At 32.0% G+C, this 21,021-nt stretch overlaps 1 protein-coding gene across 3 annotated transcripts in view; it reads right to left on the bottom strand.

Moving 5' to 3' along the window:
• LOC129227271 (inositol-pentakisphosphate 2-kinase-like) overlaps positions 1-18,323 on the bottom strand; it is a 50,587-nt gene extending 32,264 nt beyond the window's left edge. For 2 of the 3 annotated variants that reach the window (XM_054861791.1, XM_054861792.1), the window contains exons 1-5: positions 18,133-18,323; positions 17,387-17,431; positions 16,180-16,284; positions 7,274-7,340; positions 2,936-3,063 (exon numbers count right to left, since the gene is read on the bottom strand). In XM_054861791.1, coding sequence (XP_054717766.1) covers positions 2,936-3,063; positions 7,274-7,340; positions 16,180-16,284; positions 17,387-17,431; positions 18,133-18,210 — 423 coding nt within the window. In that variant the 5' untranslated portion in view covers positions 18,211-18,323. The remainder of the gene's footprint in view (positions 1-2,935; positions 3,064-7,273; positions 7,341-16,179; positions 16,285-17,386; positions 17,432-18,132) is intronic. The other variant, XM_054861793.1, reaches the window with a different exon arrangement.
• Between the last annotated feature and the right edge of the window lie 2,698 nt (positions 18,324-21,021).

Raw genomic sequence — 21,021 nt, 5'->3', positions numbered from 1 at the left:
CAATACCCACTTATCCCCAACAGAGTTTCTAATCCCTTCGATTTGCTCAAGAAAGGATGTGAAAAGAAAAAGTAACCATATTGTTTCCAGAAAACTCTTTTGGCTATCCAGATCATTCTTCTTTTCTTTGATGCAAATCCTGATTTGTGCAACCAAACAAATCTTTTCTGTACTGAAAGCACATCAGAGAAGGGTGTATGTTTTCTTTTACTTGGGCGAGTATGACACCTGCCTGCTGTCTCTTGGTATTAATACAAAAAAAAATGTCAAGTAGTTTGCTAACAATCTTAAACTCAAATATTCTGCGGGTGTGTAAGTTTTAGACGACAGGAATTGCTGCTGCTTGCGAATTCAGAAGAACAGAAGCATCTTCCTTTTGTTCAATGATAAAATAATAAAGAAAGAGTCCTTTTCTAAGTAATACCATATGTTTTCATCAATGGCTTTAAACTTAAAGCAAGTTCTTTTTTTTACGCTGTAATATTTCGGGAGACACAAGAAAAGAACGATATAATGAAGGGCTACAGTATTTATTTTTTGTTGACACACAAGTTAAGAACCTCATTGCACACTTGTTTAGTTGCAAATGGTATAAGCAATAGTGACAATTTGAGAACATACATCTTTTAAACTGCATTAGAATTTCAATAACAGCGTTAGTTTTAACTTATGTCGCAAGAAAAATTCAAAGGACATTTTAATAAAATTCTGTGTTGCTGTACTGACTTAGTTGAAGGTCATAGGTTGACAATAAGTTGATTTTTAATCCACAATTCATTTTGATATTTTCTCTGCTATTTGTTAGTACCAGTGTTGGGCATTAATCAATTACATTTTCAATTGCCTTGTTAATTGATTACAAAAGTAATTGCAATTAAACTATTAATTGCACTTTGCAATTAATTTAATGGAATTAATATATGTTAATTGTTTCTCACAACTAAAACAATTGCAACTAATTTTTAAATTGTTTTATTAAACAAATAAACTAACAATTAACTTTTTGTATCAATAGGTTACAGTGTTATTTAGTACAGAGTCCAAAATGTTATTCAATTTCATATTTTTGTTCAGTGTGTTTGTTGCTCGCTCGCAGCGTGAACTAGTCTCGTCTTGGCAAGCTTTTTCCACATGTGAATGTTTGTGTTTTAATTAAGTGTTTTAAGTTTGTATAAATCATTGTTTTAGTTTAACCCATAACAGAAGAGGTGAGAAAGAAGGACATATCATGGGACGTGAGGTAACAAAGACTGCTCTGTTTTACATTTTTTTTTAAATCGTGAAGTTAAGACACATTTCTGTAATTTCTCTCAGATGTTCTTCAGACTTTTATTAGTATGGGAAAAAATATTTTTGAATTTTTAATTGAAATATATTTTTTCTGAGGAAATTTTGCTGGAGTCATAAGATTTTTTGAGAAAAGTCATATGCTGCAGTAAATAATTTATTACTCGTAATAAAGCCGAATCTATTGATATTAATTATTTAATTTTAGGTATTTAATGTATACAGAACATTTTAATACTAGAAAATTGATTATATCATCGCCTGTCCTGTCCAGTGGTCAGAGGAGTCTGACTGTGATGGGGAGGTCCCGGGTTTGAATCTTGGCTTGGGCATGGATGTACTTTCTCTCTCCTGTTCTTGTCCTTTGTGTGAATGTGTTTCTGTGCAGTGAATGGTTGCCTATCCCATATATGGGTCCTTATGGCATGTCTGCAGAGCCGGACCAACCTTTGAAATTAGGGGAGCTAGGTCTCATTTCAGGGGCCCTCAGTTGTTGTACCGCAATTCTCGGCAAATAAGGGCAGTAAGAAATTGAATCAAATTTAACACTTCACAAAAGAAACTAAGTGGCATAAATATACATTGTAACAGAGTTGAACAAAATCCCACATTTGAAAATGTAACTTGTGACCACATTTCATTAAATGTGTCATTTAATGTATGAAATGAAATATATACCTTTTATAATTATTTAATTCTTCCAAGTATTTTTACTTAGCAAGCTCTGATGTTAGCAATCTCTTTAAAAATGCAGTTAAACGCAGAAACTCGTATTGTTAAGCATATATATTCATATTTGGGCCACCTGAAAATTCCAAGAGGAAGCTCAAGCTTCCTGAGCCATTTTGGGTAATTAGGCCTTGCATGTATGTACTGTGGAAGTCGGACTTCACACCAAATTATGGTGCAGTTAGAAAAGTGAAGCAGCGCATCCCAAATTGCCAGCCTTACTGGCACACGACAACAACAATTGATTATGTCACATTAAAGGAAAATTTTAACAGCACCTTAACTTGTAGTATATCCAGACATGCAGACTTTCAGCTTTATTATTAGTAAAGAAAACCAGTAATTTTTTTCAAAAGTTAGTTTTAACTAAAATTCACAAAACAATTGACAACTGTTAATTGTAATAAACTACAATTAGAATTAATTAATTGTTAACTGTAGTAAACAACAATTAACAATTAATTGTTAATTGTAGTAAACTACAATTAACAATTAATTGTTAACTATAGTGAACTATAATTAACAATTAATTAATTGTTAATTGTGATTTTCCACAGTTACAATTGATTAATTGTTAGTTGTGGTTACGTTTACCAATTAGTCAATTGTTAATCGTTAATTGTCCAATTTTGCCCAACTCTGGTTAGTACTAATTGGTAGCTTCACACAAATAATATTTTTATTGATTTTTAAGTGACTAATTTGAATTAAAAGAAGAAAGGCAAGTTTTGTGGAGCCTTTGAAGGATCTCTATGGATACCTTTGGTTCCACAGAACACAATTTCAGAAACTGATTTATGACAATAGTACAGATTTGGCTTTAGTTTTAACGTTCATAAAAGCATACAAAATCCTCCACGTGGAAAATACCAAAGTTTTATGATGAGATACCTTACTTTAAAAGCAAAATGAATCTTACTTTTATTTCAATGCTTATCACAGGCCCAAATGAGGGAAACATTTTCATATGAGGAGGCAAGGAGCAGTAGTCAGGTAGCATGAAAACATGGCAATCTTCTTCTTTAACACTTTTATGTTGCCTACTGCCTGTTTAAAAAAAAGAGTATAGTAAAAAAATTAACTAAATATTCACATTAAAGAGTGCTTTTTTTTTCAATATTGAAATGTGCAATTATGACAAATGAAAAATATTAACATACAGTAAAAGACCATTATAATAAACACCTTGAGACCAGAGCTTTTGCATTATACGGGTTTAGGCGTTATACAGATCATTTCACAAATTTTGAAACTAATATTCAGAATATATCTATATATTTGTCCTTTAGAATGAGTTTTAACTGCAATGAGTTTTAAAGCACAAATTATACAGTAATATATATATTGTCAGTATAAATAAGTATGCTTCACGATCAAAGTAAAGTGAATTATTCTGCACTTTTGCTAGCTTTATAGTTTGCAAAAAAACTGCAATTTCAAGAGTAATTTTTAATTTTTTTAATTTTTACTGTGAGTACTAATTTTTATTTAAAAGCTTCGAATTAGGATAGAAATATGAAAAACTGTTAAAAACATAATTTTCCGAACAATTTTTATGTTTGGAAGGCGGAGCAGAAGGCTTTTTTAACTGCAAAACTTATTGCTTACTTCCGAAAAGGGGTGCCTTTATAGAGAATTGCATCATATAGGTCGGCACTATAAAGGTATTTTACTTTATTATGTCAACAATTTTCATATACTTATGATAAATACAGTTAATCAGGGTAACTTTGAGCCATGTTGGTTATTTTATAGTGCATTAGACTTTTAAAAAAATTAAGAGAGTCCTGTGCTACTCTCTCAACAAAGTTAGGTGTCGTCCACTCCTCAATGCTTTGAGGGAAGGAGGGAGGCTTGTAAAATTATGACACGGGAGAGGAAGGGGCAACAAGAATTGTGATGCATTCAAGGCCGCGTCAAGTCTGATTGGTGCCGTCGTGCAAATATCTTTAGAGCGCCTTTATGCTCTGGCGTTCGAGGAAAATATAGTTAACACCTGGAGGGAGGTTTTGTAGACAAATATTAAATAGAAAAAAATATGTTTGGCATTTAATTTATACAAAAAAAAACTGTGTGAATATTTAATTTCGCAATATGATGAATGTTTCTCCTTCATTTCTCGAAATTATTCCGAGTTCAGCAGCTCCTCTGATATGCTAATAATACGTTTTGGATGAAGAAAATATTTTAATATCTAAGTCATAGCCTCTTTGAATATTTATCTTATCTCTAAGTGATGAAAAAGTTTTATGCCGGTCAAAACATGACAAAAGGAACAGTGGCACAACTAGAAAGTAGTTTTTTTTTTTTTTGGGGGGGGGGGGGCATAAATTAAAAGAAAATATCTCTTTTAATAAGAATGATCCTGGGTTCTCCCCGTTTGAAAAATGTAATTTCAGACGGTCTTTGGTGGCATTATGGGGAAAAAAGGTACAAGGAGCTCCGCGGAAATTTACGGAAGTTGAAGCCTTAAAATGTGATTATAATCCATATTTATTGACATTAAATTAAGGGATAGAACTCTGAGATTCTAACTGATCTTTTTTTGTTTTTTTGAAAAATAGATAGAATTCAATTTTTTTTCTCACCTCTAATTTTCGAAATTGAAATTCCAAAAACGCAATTGTAGACAACTTTGAAGATTTTTACAAGAAGCACCCCCCCCCCTTCTGAAGCTCCTCCCTGGAAAAAGTTTTCAAAATTAAAGTTCTAAAAACCTAAGCAGCATTCTATGATATTAGGAGAAGTGGTTCAGAGATTTTACTAACTTAAATTTTTCGTAAGTCATGTTTGAAAAACGTAATTTTTGATGATATTTAAAAAAGGAGGTTCGGGGACACTTGCCCGAATATTTTCTGAAATTAAAGTCTTAAAAACATGATTTAAGACCCTATTTGGTAACATTAGGGCCGGCAATCTTTCGAAATTGAAGCTCTAAAAATGCAATTTTAAGTGATTTTCGAACGGATTTTTAAGCGATGTTGTTTCGTATTCGTCAGCTTTTGCGAAATTGAAGACCTGAAAACGAAATCTGAGATGCTCAGTGGTGTTTTTTTTTTCTTTTTTTGGAGGAGGGGGTGGGGAAGAGAAATTTGGCGGAGTAGCTTTTTGAAAACTTTCTTATTTTCAAAAGAACTAGGAAAGAGAAAAATAATAAGGAAAAAAGAAAAGAAATTAGGACGGAGGGGGATTAGCTGACCAATTAGCTGAAACTATTGAGAATTTTTTGCTCTAAGATTTTTTTTTCAAAAAGAAATTAAAGTTTTACCCCAACATCATTACATTTTCCTTATTAGAATCACTTTGTTTTCCAAATCCGCCTTTTTAAATATTTTTCAAAAACATTCAACTAAGCATTCTGGAAGGAAGGGGCACGAGGCCCTGTTACCCTACCCTCCTCTGGTTGCGCCACGAAACAGGAGGGTACTGATTATGTTTATAAATTGAAGAATAATATTGTAGAGGATATTCCACTTTAAAATCTGAAATTGAAACTTGATGGTAAAATGAATAATTCTTAAGTATGAATTGTTAAAAAGGCATTGAATTTAATATCTAAAACAAACATTGTCCAAAGCTATTTCTTTAATTTAATACAAAAATAGTTGAAGAAAAAGGAGGTGGAGGAATTGAGTAATTATGGTCAAGTCATTACTTTTCAGAACTAAAAAGTTAATCTAAATTATTGTCTACAATATATGCATATTGCGCACAAGTAAATAATATCAAATGTGCTTACCGTATTTTTTAATGTATGATAACATGGTGCAGTGGAATTACCACGAACAAGAGTTTCAAATCACGAAAAAGACATATTGCACGAATTATAATATGTATAATATATTCACAGCAAGATCCAAAATGGGGAATAGCAAATTTCTTGCGCTGTTTTGTATGGCTCATTCTTGTGAAATTATAGACATACCGAAAACATTCCTGTCTCTACATATGAAAAAAATTCTAATTAATTAGCATCATGTGTTTTCAGTGTAAAAGAGTGCGCTTTTGAATAGCATATTTAGACACAAGAAGACAATTTTTCCTACTAGATAGGCAACAAGGAGAATTGCTTGTTTTAATGATCATATAATAATTTCATCTCTACTTTTATAGATACAGTAAAACCTGCGAAGTTGACCCCCCCCCCTCCCTGTAAGTTGACCACCCTTGTAAGTTGACCGCTTTTTTCAGGCACGGAATTAGTCCTTATCATATAAATCAACCTCTGTAAGTTGACTACCTGTTTAAGTTGACCACTAAAGTAGGGCACCCCAAGTGGTCAACTTACACAGGTTTCACTATATAATGAAAAGTTCCATTTTATTTTTTTGGTTGGAGATGTTTCCTCACATTTAGAGCATTTTTGATTGATAGAGCTCAGCGCCTTTTTGACTCTGGCGCCATCTATGTGCAAGGTCGTCGCCGCACGACCTTGCACATAGGGACGGCGCGGCCCAGGATGCATTATTTTATAACAAAATGCTTATAAAAATAGCATGACATTTGACAAGGAGGTAAGACACTGGGGGAGTAAACACATCCTGAATGTTAAAAATCAAAATAGTACTATTTTTTGTTTGCCAACTTTCATTTCATTTCATCTTTATAAAGTAAGTTTTTTGTATTTTTTTAATGAAAATAAAATCTATGAGAATTAATATTTTCAAATAGTTTTATGCCCCTAAAAATGTTAACAAGTGTTTCCATGCTAAGGAAAAAACCTAGCTATATCTCTGGTTACAAAATATGTATTTTTATCACTGAAGAAAAGACACTAAGAGCGCAAAAGTTCTGAAGAGAGGTTTAGCTAGTTTTAGTACAGTAAACAAAACATTTTTCTCTTGTATGGTACTATACTAGTATAAATTTTATTTTACAACAAAAATATAGGAAAAATATGTTATTTAATTTACAGATAATAGTATGAAGATATGCTAACAAAGTATAAAATTTTTTAGTGCCACTGCCAGTCTTCGTCAAAAGTTTCCTACAGACATTACACATTGACAAAATTACAACCTGGGTCAGTAATATGCATCATATATGTTACAATTCTAGAGAATAGTAAAAAGATAATAAGATAATAGTATAAAGAAAATAAGATAATAGTATAAAGATATACTAACAAAGTATGAAATTTTTTTAGTGCCACTGCCAGTCTTCGTCAAAAGTTTCATACAGACACTATACATTGACAAAATTACAACCTGGGTCAGTAATATGCATCATATATGTTACAATTATAGAGAAACCATACCTGGTCTAAATTTGTCGACCATGCCGTTGATCATTTTAATCTCATCTTTTTGTAAGTGTACTATCACCTGAAAAACAAAATTTTGTAATGAATTTCAAAATAACAATTAAAGTTATAATAGGGTGGTGACCGGAAATAGAAAAAAAAGTTCCCTGACTTCCCTGATTAAGTTCACCAAATTTCCCTGATTTACGTTACCAATGACAATGGTTCGCTTTCTTTGTCCTACCTGAAAAGCATTGCAATTTAAATAAAATGCTGCGTTTAAAACGGTTTAAGCTGTTAATTAAAAATATATTTTGAAAAGATGCTCCTTTTATTTATTTATTTATTTTGGTAAAAATAGCATATTAAATTATTGACAGAGAAATATTGCAGGAAATCAAAAACAAATACTTAACTTCCAGGAAACAGTTAACATAAGAATTCTAAGAAATTATTGAAATCACTCTTAAAGACATATCTAATCATGATAAAACTAAAAAAATTAAATGGAAATAATCTTGAACTGAATTTTCAAGCAGTATAATTGTTGCTGCAAGAATAACAAGTTATAGTTAAAGTATAGAAGTAATGTAGTTTTACTTACGTAAATAATACTGCTGTGTGCAGGTAAACGGCAGTATCAGCAGAAATTAGTTTTCGAGATATTTGAAGAAATGTGTGGTGGATTCAGTAGTAACAAAAGGAAAATGTTGGAATTAGACATTTTTTTTTCACACCTTTTTTTCAGTGGAAAACAAATAAGCGAGCATGTACAATAAAGATAAAGCACAATAGATGAGAAAAATGCAAAAGAAAAAAAAAGAAAGAAAAAGAAAAATGTGCAGTTACTGCCCAAGACCTACACACAACAGAATAGACATATTTATGTGAAACAAATTAAAATCTTTCAACAACCGGTCATTTTGAGCTATTTTCTAATCAAGGACTTAGGTTTTAATGAATGAATACAGCATTTTAACAATTAAAAAACAATAAAAATATTTACTTATGTCTATAATTCAATTTCAAATGATTTCATTAGTTGAAAAAAAATCTTAGATTACTTTAGTAAAAAACAACATTGAAATGCAAAAATAATAATTGATTTCAATATTTATGTGTACATGGTTTTAAAATAAAAGAATTTTAAAGTCTGAAAAAAAAAAAAAAAAACCCTTCGTGTAATCTGAAGTGACAGCGAATAATACGATGGAAAAAAAGCAAATTTAATTTTCAGTCAAAATTCAATTTTAGCAATTAAATTAAAAATAAGTGATAACTTTTATGATTTTTTCAGCATTAATTTAAAAAACAAAGATTTTTTTCTTGAAATCGTGATAACAGTATGCTAATTACTTCAAGACAATGGGGTCATTCCACATCAAATCAACACAATTTTTGACAAAATTTTACCTCACCCTCTCAGATTTTGATGAAATTTGGTACAGAGGTAGTGTTAATGTAGACATAATAAAATATTTTTTTTTTTTTGAAAAATATTAAACGGTTTTGAAAATACAGCGCTGTGAAACTACCAAAAAGGGGTCGAAAAACGTGAAAGAACCAATTTTCAAAATGACCTAGAATCTTTTCTAATTAAGATAGAGAGTTGAAGCAAGTTTCATTTAAAAGCATTTTTAATGACCTTTTCAATGATATGCAACATGATTAGGTCTAAGAAAAAAATATTTTAGTTAAATTTGAATTAAATTTTAAAATTTAAATTTCTCAAAATGCGCGTCTTCAATTTTTTTCAAAATTTTTTTAAAAAAGGTTTATACACTACTCAAATGGCTGTAGAAGTTTCAAGATGGGCTTATAATGGGTTCATGTTTAAAAAAATCATTGAATAAACCTCTGCTGGATCTACATCACAATTACACGTATAATATCGCATGGTTTTAAGAAAATATTTATTAAAGCGATGAAACTAATTCGGTCTTACTTGCTAGTTAAATGCCAAGTAGCTGATTCTAAGAGTTTTTGCAGTTTATTTAATTGTATTTTTTTATTTATTTACTTGTCACGTTCTTCATTTTGATACTCAATGTAAATTACACCAAGAAACAGCAAAAACCACATCCATTTTCATGTAAGTTGGTTAATCTTCCTATTTCAGGAATATCACCCCACCCCGACCTTCCCTAAATGGCAGGACTGCCTGTTGAAACATACTTGAACTGGTAAATGTGGGTAAAAGTTTGTCAGTCGCATAACCTCAAATTTTAAATCTATCATTACTTCATTTTTTAAAATAAATTAATGTAAGAAATTTAGACAATAAATATTTTGTTCTAAGTAATTTTTATGCTTTTAAATTTTTTGAAACATAAATTAACCTTATGAAATGTAATGAAATTAATTTTGAGGCATGCTTGCTTATTATTTAAATATATATATATATACAACTGATTAAAACCAAGTTATCAATTATTTGAATGGTTAACTTGCTAGATTTAAAAATAGGGGGGGGGAGTATGTAGCTATTTGGTAGTCATTAAGATGACCTCGCATAGTTGAGAAAGAAAGATGAAAAAAGTAATAAATTTAGTTACCAGATCTCCATAAGGTTTCATTAGGCATAACCATGCAAGAAGGAATAGAACTTTGTTTATATTAAGCTACATCTGGCATATGTAGGTCTGACATATGGGCTTCATTATAATGTGCATGTCTGGATAGATTTTGTATATCACCACAGTTCCTTGTTTTAAGCTCAGTGTCAATTCTGATCAGCCCCAATTCAGTTGTGTGTTTTATTGGAGTGTGTTAAAGAGATAGGGAATATATTGAGTTTTTGTTGACTGCAGTATTATAGTGAATACAAGGAAATTTTAGTTTTAAATTCTTATTTTTAAATTCTTATTATTTTGTACATACCAAATTTAATGTATTTATTAATCACAAAAGCTGTTTAAGTATTAAGTTTTTGTAAATATAGAGTAAAATGTAAATATTATGTAAAATTTAAGATATGGCTGATCAAAGATACTTGACTGCACAGTGTTTTAATCCATTTAAAAAAGGATAATCACTGCGTTAGAGACAAAAAGAAATTACGTTAAGTTGCAGGCTGGATGACAGAATACTTGAGTGGAGTTTCAGAAAATGCTAAAATTTGCCATACTTGCTGAAAAGAATTGTCTCTTTTAAGGAAAAATGAAGACTTAGGCCAGCATATTGAAGACAGTGGATGTTCTGAAAGTTGTGATCCAAATTTTGCCCCTAAGTCGGAAATTGTTGAAACCTTAAATGTGTCTTTACAAGAATTGGGAGAGTCTCCGATTGATAAAAGGAAATCAGAAAACAAAGGTTATTCAGCAAATAAGATGAAAAAGATTAGTACTGCATTAAAATGCAAACTGTTTACTAATATTGAAACATCTTCTGAGAGTGAGCCTAAAACAGCTGAAGAAACACTTTTAAATAATTTGAAAACTAAATTCACAAATTCTTCTAATGTTAACAAATTGATGATACTTACCTGCCTGCCTGAGTCATGGAGTATACGAAAAATTATGCAGGAATTCAATGCTCCTAATTACATGGTAAGAAAATCAGAAAAACTCTTACAAGATAAAGGTATCCTGGCCAGCCCGAATCAAAAACCAGGGAAAAGTCTTCCTCCTAAAATTGCAGATAATATAAGAGCTTTCTATGAAAGTGATGAAATTAGTAGAATATTACCAGGAATGAAAGATTGTATATCTATTCACACCGAAAGTGAGGATAAAGTAAAAATATCCAAATGGTTGATTCTCTGTAATTTGATGGAGGCGTATAGATCTTATGAAGATAAATATCCCAACTTAAAGATAAGTTTCTCCAAATTTGCTGAACTAAGGCCGAAAAATTGTGTAGGTACTTGCTGGCCAGAGTGGAACTCACACGGAGCTGAAGACTTATAAACATTGCATAGCTAAAATTATATGTTATCCTGCATCGATAGAATGTTATTTGGGAAAATGCTCTTTTTGTCCAGGAACTAAAGAAATCAAAGACATGCTGGAATATTCGTTTGATGAAAACATGATAGAAAAAATAACTTTTCGTCAATGGATATCAGTTGATCGTTGCAACCTGGAAACTATAGAGAAATCTGCAACAGACTTCACAGATTTATTTTGTGAAAAGCTTTTTGCTCTTGCTCGGCATGATTTTATTGCAAAGCAGCAAAGTTCATTTTTGAATGAAATTAAGAGTAAATTAGTAGATGCAGAATTTATAGTAATGTGCGACTTTTCTGAGAACTATAAATTTGTCCTACAAGATGAAGCTCAAAGTTACCACTGGGTAAGTGAACCAACCACAATTCACCCATTCATAATTTATTATATTAGTGCAGGAAAATTTGAACACATAAGTTTAGTTGTTATAACTGAATGTTTAGAACATAATACAATGGCAGTGTATTGCTTTCAGAAAAAGCCGATTGATTTTCTAAAAGGAAAATTTGATTACAAGATTAGGAAGATTTTTTACTTTTCAGACGGTTCAGCAGCTCAGTTCAAAAACAAGAAGAACTTTACCAACCTGTGTTTCCACAAAGAGGATTTTAATATAGAAACTGAGTGGCACTTTTCAGCCACTGCACATGGTAAGGGACCATGTGATTCTATTGGTGGTACAGTAAAGAGGTTAGCAGCAAAGGCAAGCCTACAGAGACCTTATGATAATCAAATTACAACACCAGTACAATTGTATGAATGGGCTGTACAAAATGCTCCATCTGTCAATTTCGTTTATGTCACTCCAAATGAATACATGAACACTGAACAATTCCTTGCAAATCGTTTCAATAAGTCAATAACCATTAAAGGAACACAGAAGTTACATGGATTTATTCCCGTAGCGTCTACAAAAACAACATCAAAAGTCAAAGTCAAAACATTTTCTCATTCAGCAGAATTTGTTATTGAGAGAGTAAGTTCTTCAGAAGATAGGCACAAACTTTCAGAAATACAAGGTTATGTATGTGTAATATATGAACATAACTGGTGACTTGCATATGTGCTTCAGAAAAATGAAGATACTGATGAAGTCAAAGTAACTTTCCTTCATCCAGCAAGACCTTCATCTTCTTTTTCTTTTCCAACACAGCCAGATACACTATAGGTATCAGTCACTCAAATATTATGTAAAGTAAACCCAATGACTCCAACAGGTAGAGCATACACACTGCCAGAAATTGAAGCTCTACAAGTTATTGAAATATTCAAAACTTTCAAGTAAAGGTATGCTCTGGTAATAATTATATTTAAAATTAATACAAAATAAATTATTTGCTAGAAAAATAATTACAATAGGCTTTATTAATTTTTTCCTTCTATTTCTTAGAGCTTAAAGCATGTTATCTAATACCTATTTTGTGCTATCACTGCTTTATTCAATGATTTATTTTAATATGAACCACTTATAAGCCCACTTTCAAATTCATTCAGACATTTTAGTCAGCACTGAATAAACATTTATAATAATTTATTTATTTTTTATTCATAAATATTTTATTAACACTAAAATCATGTTATATTATAAGGTATAATTGTGTTGTAGATCCAACAGTTGTTTATTCAATGATTTTTTTAAACATGAACCCATTATAAGCCCATCTTGAAACTTCTACAGCCATTTGAGTAGTGCATAAGCACTTTTTAAAAAAATTTTGAAAAAAATTGAAGACGCGCATTTTGAGAAATTTAAATTTTAAAATTTAATTCAAATTTAACTACAATATTTTTTTCTTAGACCTAATCATGTTGCATATCATTGAAAAGGTCATTAAAAATGCTTTCAAATGAAACTTGTTTCAACTCTCTATCTTAATTAGAAAAGATTCTAGGTCATTTTGAAAATTGGTTCTTTCACGTTTTTCGACCCCTTTTTGGTAGTTTCACAGCGCTGTATTTTCAAAACCGTTTCATATTTTTCAAAAAAAATTTTATATTGTACTATGTCTACATAAAGACAAACTCTGTACCAAATTTCATCAAAATCTGAGAAGGTGAGGTCTGATCACTGTGTTGATTTGACACGGAATGACCCAATGAGTAAAGGGGAGGGAGTCAAGTCATTAATGACCGCTTCCTCTTTGCCAGTAGGAGTTGTTTATTTTATGTAGCATGGAATGCGTGAAAGGGAAATTCAAGCTAGGTAAAATAAACAACTTTACAGACACAGCCGCAATCTTGGGAAGCTCACCCTTAGATTGAATACTTTGACCTTGAGGAAAAAAGATACACAAATGTGCGGCACTGTATACTCATTAATTTTACTTCTTTAAAACAAATATTGGTGAAAAACTCATAGGGAATCAAAGTAATTCATTTTGCAAGGGGGGAAAAAATTTCATTTGATCAATTTTCCCTGATTTTTTGTTATTTTTTCAAAATTCCCTGATATTTCCCTGAGTGATAAAATTCCCTGACTTTTCCCTGATCTCCCCGAACTGTCGCCACCCTGCATAAATAAATCAAACAACTAATTAAAACTCACTTTTAACTAATACGATAATTATATATGTACTCAAACGACATCCTCAAAACAATTATGCCCTATCTGCTAGACTTTCACAATTTGTTTTCAATTGTAGCATAAACTTTAAAAAAAATAATAATGGATTAAATTTTAAAATATTAATACAAACATAAGTTTAAGTATATATTATAGGTTGCCATTTGACAAAATATTAATTTCAGATAATGCAGGAATAGCCAGCCCAGGGGATCTTGTCTCCGGCTTCAGCTTCTTCCTCTCCTGCCTATGCTTGTTCCATTTTTGTGCTTTAGTGAATACCCCCTCCCCCATAGGTCGCCATTTTACAAAATATTAATTTCAGATAGTGTGTAAAAAAATTATTTTGTTTCATCTTCACAGGGGTCTGGCCAGAGGATATTTGAGTCCGTTAACGGACTCTTCACAAAAATCAGATCAACCAAAGCGGACCTTTCACAAAATCCCAATCAACAAAAACGAACCCCTTCACAAAATTCTGAAACAAGAACGGATCTTTCACAAATATTTATTGAAAGAGCAAATCTGAAAGCAAATAACGCATATTTCGGTGTATAAAATCGATAATTTTTGGAACCTTTTTTAAAGTCAAATTAAAGGGATCAGCTTATACAATATCTGCTAATTTTGCAAAGAAAAAAAATCGGCACTCTTGTGATGCTCCTGCAAGCGATAAGTAATTGCTACTGCCAAAGAAATATAATTCTTTTTGTTTGTATTCTGGGAAGAAATTAACAGTTGAAAATAAGTTTGGTTTTAAATAATTTTGTTTGTTTGTTTTATCACAGCTAATTAGCAGCGGGTGTTGTCGTAAACTTTTCTGAAAAGGCATTGCTAAGCACTTTTCTCCCTGCTCATGATTTAATAAACAATAATAATAATAATATGTATCAGCGAAATGAACTTAGAACTGCAAAGGGATATTACCAGTTTGTCAATATTTGCGTTTTTAGGGGTGCGGTGCAATGTTTAACTGTTATTTTGAGAGAAAATTATATGGGTTTGATTTTTCGATGCTAACAAGGATGGTAAACAAATAAAATCTCTTTTTAAAAATCACGGAATTTATAAGTTTTAAAAGAAATTCTGTACTTTTTAAAAGTGTCTTGCGTCAAAAAGTTAAATGCTGAACCCTTGTCTGAATTTTATTTGTTATTATTTTTATTTTTTTGTTACAATTATTTTAAATACTATACAGAAATATTTCTAGTATAACTTAACATAATGTAGAATGGTGGATAAATATTTATACTTGAGAGAGCGATGCCGCCTCCCCCCCCAGCCAAATACTAAAAAAACACCCCAGAGAGATATGTTCAACATAAAAAAGGAAAACACTCAACTTTAAGTTTGAATGATGCAGTTTGTGCCATCTCTAAATTCTAAAATTTTGTTTTAACATTTTTTTTTTTTTTTTTTGCAAAATTATTTGACTTTTTATAAAATTAATCCATTTTTCACAAAATATTTGATTTTTCACAAAAAACGGACCCTGCCAAAAATCCTGGACAGATCCCTGCTTCAGTTGACAGCCTTAATAAAATAGGGACATTATCGGATTGTTCCTTGTGCGGGGTGCCTGAAAAGTTCTATCGAGCCGTCTGAAAAATTCATAGAAAAGCAAAACAAATTGCTGCATAAATATGTGGTTTACCCCATAATACCTCACAAACTTCACAGGTTCAAGAATTTTTTATGACATTGCAAAAAAGAAAAAAAGTGTAATTATAAGTAATTTACATTGATAGCTGTACGGTTACAGTAAGAAAAGCAAACATCATGTGAGATTTTTAATAAGTTACACCTACAACCAAGGCTAAGGCAGAAATACATGAAATACACCGCCAGCTCAGTCATTCCAGCCGAGGACTGCAGCTTTGTGCTTATTAGCACTCATCAGCCCGGCATAAGAGTGACTGAACTGGAGGTGAAAAACCTCTTAAGGAAGCTAAAAGTGCCAAACAAACTGGTACCTAATACAGAATTAGCACTGACCAGATGAGTGACTGAAGCAATGGTTCGGTTCAACTCGAAGATTGAAGGCAAGGCATGGTATATTCTCATTGACTGTACAAAAAGTTAATTCTGGTTATAGTAGGATATTTTCAGGACTGTATTGAGAGTTCAGATTACTTTTACTAAAGAACATGTTGAACTACTGTACTTATTTCTGGTGAACTATAGCCAAAACCAATATCTTTTCAAAAAAATTTCAGGAGATCATTACATTTTTGAGAGTTAATGCCAACAAAATTGTTTAAAAAAATCAAGAAAGGGTGTCTCCCTTGTCAGAACATTGACAAAAATGTGGGAGATTAAAGAGAAAGAAGGAGGACCTTTGGACAAAAAATGTTTTCCAAACCTTTGATAATTGTTTGAAACAGTAACTAACAAATTAAATTAAATCTTACAGGAGTATTGACAAAAGCATTTCCAAGCAGAGGCTTCATAACATTTTCAACAATTTTAACTTGATTTTCCAATTCTTTAAAGAAAGATTCCTCATGATTGACAACCTATAGGAAAGAAAAACAGTGAAAAACTGGTAAATTTTCTCAGATGTGATTTTTATCTTTTCATCGTCTTTAATATTTAATACATCTTTTATATTTTAATCAATGTGTCTGAAATTCATAACTGTTGTAAAGTTTCACAAACTAAGACATGAAAAGTAATGATCTTCAAAAAAAAACCCTGCCCTTTTTTAGACCAGGGAAATCACAAAATATTAGGCATTGGTCATCTTCAAAATTTTGAAAGCTGTTCCTTTTACTTGATTGGATACCCATGATAGAATCCCCCCCCCCCCCATAGTGAAGATATTTTGATACTTTGCGTTAACACAGCCACATGCTAAATTTGGCGGTACCTTTTATTACAATACAATGTACAATACACTACAAAAGTAGAAGTGATATAGCATACAATAATTATCCATTATGATATAAGATGTTTTCAAGTTTTGCCCGTTGCTGTAAGCCGCAAATATTAAAATTATCTATGATATAACTTTTAAAAAAGCAAAAGTGCGATATGCAATGAATTCAACATAATCTTTACCTACAGAATTGGTGCCCCAAAATGTTGGTGCCCTGGGCCCGTGCCCATGCCTTAATCTGGCCCTAGATGATTGAGAACATACTTAGATATGGGTGGTTGGAGAGGGGGAGCAAGTTTTCCATGAAAATAATTGCCAAATATAATATCTATTGCTTTCTGAATGTTCATCTACATTTTATAAAACTCATAATACAATTAATTATTGTTGGAACAAACCTAACCTGGAAGCTTTGTGAAGGCTACGCAGATTCTAATCACAGTGTTCTGACACTGCCATGTCAGGTTTGCCTCAACCATAACCAAAAGTGCTTCCTACACTTAGGTAATTACATTTGTACCAGTGGCGCACACAAGGGGAGTGTCTAGGGGGGGGGGGTCCCTGAAATGCATAGATTCAGATTACAAGAAAAAAAAAGTGTGAACTCAATGCGAAAAGTACCCCAGTAAATTCTCTAAAATATAGATTCAAATGACAAGAGGAAAGAAACAGAAGTCTTAAAGGATTGAGTTATGCCCTTTGTATGTACAATGTCTCATATTCTTTAAAGAAAAACATACCACAGAACCATTCTCCTGCTTAATTAACTTTAAGACTTTTTCTTCCTGAAAGAAGAGAAAAAATTAATAATTTAAGAAATAAAATATAAAGGCAAGATAAACTTAACAGTAAAATGATATTGAATTTGTAAACATTTAGATTTTCCCCCTTAATTCTAAAATGCAACAAGAAAATTATCAAGTTTATTATTGAAAACACTACCCGCTCTACTTTTTATTAGACGTTAGGTTTTATTTAGATCCCTTTAACTAGCCCCCTGTCCCTGAAAGCAGAATACTATATACTCAATTTGCGACATATGTTGCAGAGCCGTGATATTTAGATTCCTGAATTCTAGAAGTATTTTTGCTCCAAAGCAGAGGTAGGGACACACAGGGGAACGATATTATCATGTAAAAAAGAAAATAGATTTACAAGCATAATAATAAAATAGTTTGTTTTACTCTATTTTACAAGCATCAAAATACATTATTAAAGAATTATAGCGGCATATTTAATTTTATACAAGTTGATTTGTCATTTTTTGAGCAAGGACAAGAACATCGTTGTTTAGAAAAACTGCTCCAGTCTGTCAACATTTAAGCCACTTTTTCTCTAACAAGTCAACGTTTAAGCTATATTCGTTGTGATAATATGAATAAGCTGATTTACATTATCAAACTGATAATTAAAAACTAACACCAAAAATGTGATTGACAAAAGTTTACCTAACATTTTTTTACAGATTAAATGGGTAGGTACAGACCTTTTTCAAACTAATCACGAGTCCAACATTTCCTTCGCCACGGTAACTACAATTCTCTGGCGAAATATCGAGAGACATTTGAAAGAACCAGAATAATATCAAGTGAATTAAGAAATTGATAAGTAATTATTCCAAGGAAAAACCTTGGTTTTTTGCTAACGGCTTGCTACCGGATCGCCATGTTTGTTTACATCAATGTTCAATTGACGTCATTTCCTTCCACAGAACATCCGGTTTTTCCAGTCACAGTTAATGTCTAGCCCGAGGTGATTATTTTTTATGGAGAAAAAAAAAGATCCATCCATTTTTTTTAAATCCTGTAGGTAAGTACTGCTCCTTGAAACTTGTTATGCTAAAGAAATAAATACTAAGCTGATGCAAGCAAAACTTAAGCATTCATTCTGTATTTTATAAAAAAAATTAAGGAAAATCATAGAGATTTTAACCCAATTCACCAAAAGAGGAAATGACCTTAAGGACTGGTCCCTCCTTAAATGCATTAAGCATCCCTAAATCCCCAACCCTAACAAACGTTTTTGTTATTCCCAAGCTGCTTGAAAACACGGGATGACAGAAAAGTTATACACTAAAAGCAGTGGATGGTGCCCAACTTACGGCCCGCGAAGCTGACCAGTGCGGCTTGTTGGTTTGTTAAACTTTTCAAAACGTTTTTTTTTTTTTTTTGGAAAATAACAAAATTGGAGGCGAATCTTCAAGTATTGGTTTCTGAAACACAGATTCAGACTTCGCTTATTAATAAAATAAGGATCTAGTAATGATAACAATAATTCTTGTTTGGTAATTTTCTTTTCTTTTCTATGTTTTCTCGAACAATTTTTAAATTTTATCTGTATTCAGGCCCGAGACAACAATTTTAATATGAGGAGCCGTCCTCGAGTCAAAAAAGAAGTCGGATACCACTGCTTTAAAGCAATGAATAACAAAATTGATTAAAATCGATGCCTCTATTTTGTTAAAATATTCTTAAACAGTTATACTGCGATTTGCCATGTTAAAGTCAATGTCTTGTTTCCTGACTTTAACAACCGCAAAACTGCAGCTTAGAATCAATGAGCTGAGATTTTATATTCATGGAAATTTAGATGAAAAATTTACATTATAAGCACGACGTGCTAATCAACTGAGCCAATGAGTCACCAATTCAATTCGGAATACTATGCATTGAAGCATCAATCCATGGTAAAGAAAACAGATTAAATGGGTGCTTTAGGGAGGAGGAGGGATAACCAAATGTAAATTGTCGCTTTATTTTTCGTCAAAAGCGTCAAAAAAAAAAAAAATCTTAAAAATGTTGCTTTACTTATGAATTTCATATTCCTATTCAGAGTCACAACTGACTACAACTGTATTTATGTCGAGGACTGCATACTAAGTGCCTTGCCTCCATTATTTTATATACCGATAGATGGCAGCACCATCACCGGATCGAACAGTTAATGAGAATTTAGAAATAGTCTAGGAGCTAATAGCTACCTGGTGCTAGCATTCCCAGAATTATCGTTTCACTTGGAGGACATTGAGACCACGAGCATATTTAACGTCGCCCAGTCCCCTTTAATGACGACGGTGGGTCTTCGACCATCGAGGTTCGAACCCAGGACCTACTTATGAATTTTGATTGAGTATTGATTAAGTTATGGAGTTGCCACAAAAAAAAAAAATAAAATAAAATAAACACTGTTTTGAGATATAATATATGTATTAGGCTTTAATTGTCCGACAATTCATTGAACTTCCAAAATACAAACGAAAGAACTCTAGCATCATTCTTCCAAATATAAGATTTTAAAAAGTTGGCTTTTTCAATCTCTGCGGTTCTGCGGCTGTATTCCCTAAGATCCCTATAGACAGAGCGAAAAAATCTAATGCTAAAAAGGAAATCGTTACAGCCTACAAAGCCCGAGTGAAGCATTTTTTGGTAATTGGCGTATCAGGGGTACAGTAGACCCTCGTTTTACGCGGGTTTGCTTTACGCGGTTTCGATTATACGCGGTTTAAGATTCGACATCTTTATTTTAATTTACGCGGATGAGTTTCGGTTTTACGCGGATGTGGCAATGCAAACGGATCAACTCCCAAAGCACAGAAATTAGGACATATGCTATGGACACGTCAATAGAGAACTTTTAGGATAATAAAGGATTCTCTTTCTTTTTTTAAAAAAAGAGGAATCAATCGAATTGGTTAGTGAAAGTCTCAATTGCCAGGTTGAACTCTCGAACTTGAACTGAATTCGAGGTCATCGATTCAGGAGTTAATTATTTACTAGCCGCCTTTGACGGCTTCCTCGATCTCGTCGAGTACGGCGGAGGATTGTATACGTCGAGAGGGTCGGGTATGAATGAAGTCAATACCAGGGAGCAAGAGCCATTTGTAGAAATGAGAAGCCCACAGGGTTCCATCGCTTTTCATGATTGCGAGAAACATAATTTGAATTCAAGACTTCAAAGTTCAAATTATTTTCTTTATTTGTTTATTTTTCCTTTTACCGTTTTAAGTTGCGAGAGGGACGAGTTTCTGTGCTTCCTGGAAAATAGGATCAAATCAAAAAATAAGCCCTACCATGATTTTTGTGGCTACTTTTTGTATAAGCTCTACTTCTAAAACTTGTCCTAATTTAAATCGTTATTCAAAAGAATACGTTGTTATGCAGTAACTATTTACCGACAACAAAAGGGAAGCTTTATTTCAGAATGACCAAGCGCAAATGCAACAAATGTGCACATTCGAAATTAAGCAAACGGATATGCTTGTTATATCCTACAATTTTCAGTATTTACAAATACTTTACTTTAGAAGCAGACGTTTAACATTTTTTACAATAACTTTTAAACATAATTAATTTTTACTCTCAGATAAAAGGAATGC

Source organism: Uloborus diversus, chromosome 8, assembly GCF_026930045.1.
Source record: "Uloborus diversus isolate 005 chromosome 8, Udiv.v.3.1, whole genome shotgun sequence".
In the NCBI taxonomy this organism is placed as follows: domain Eukaryota; kingdom Metazoa; phylum Arthropoda; class Arachnida; order Araneae; family Uloboridae; genus Uloborus; species Uloborus diversus.
The sequence above is the reverse complement of the archived record's forward strand: the minus strand, read 5'-3'. Positions and strand labels throughout refer to the sequence as shown.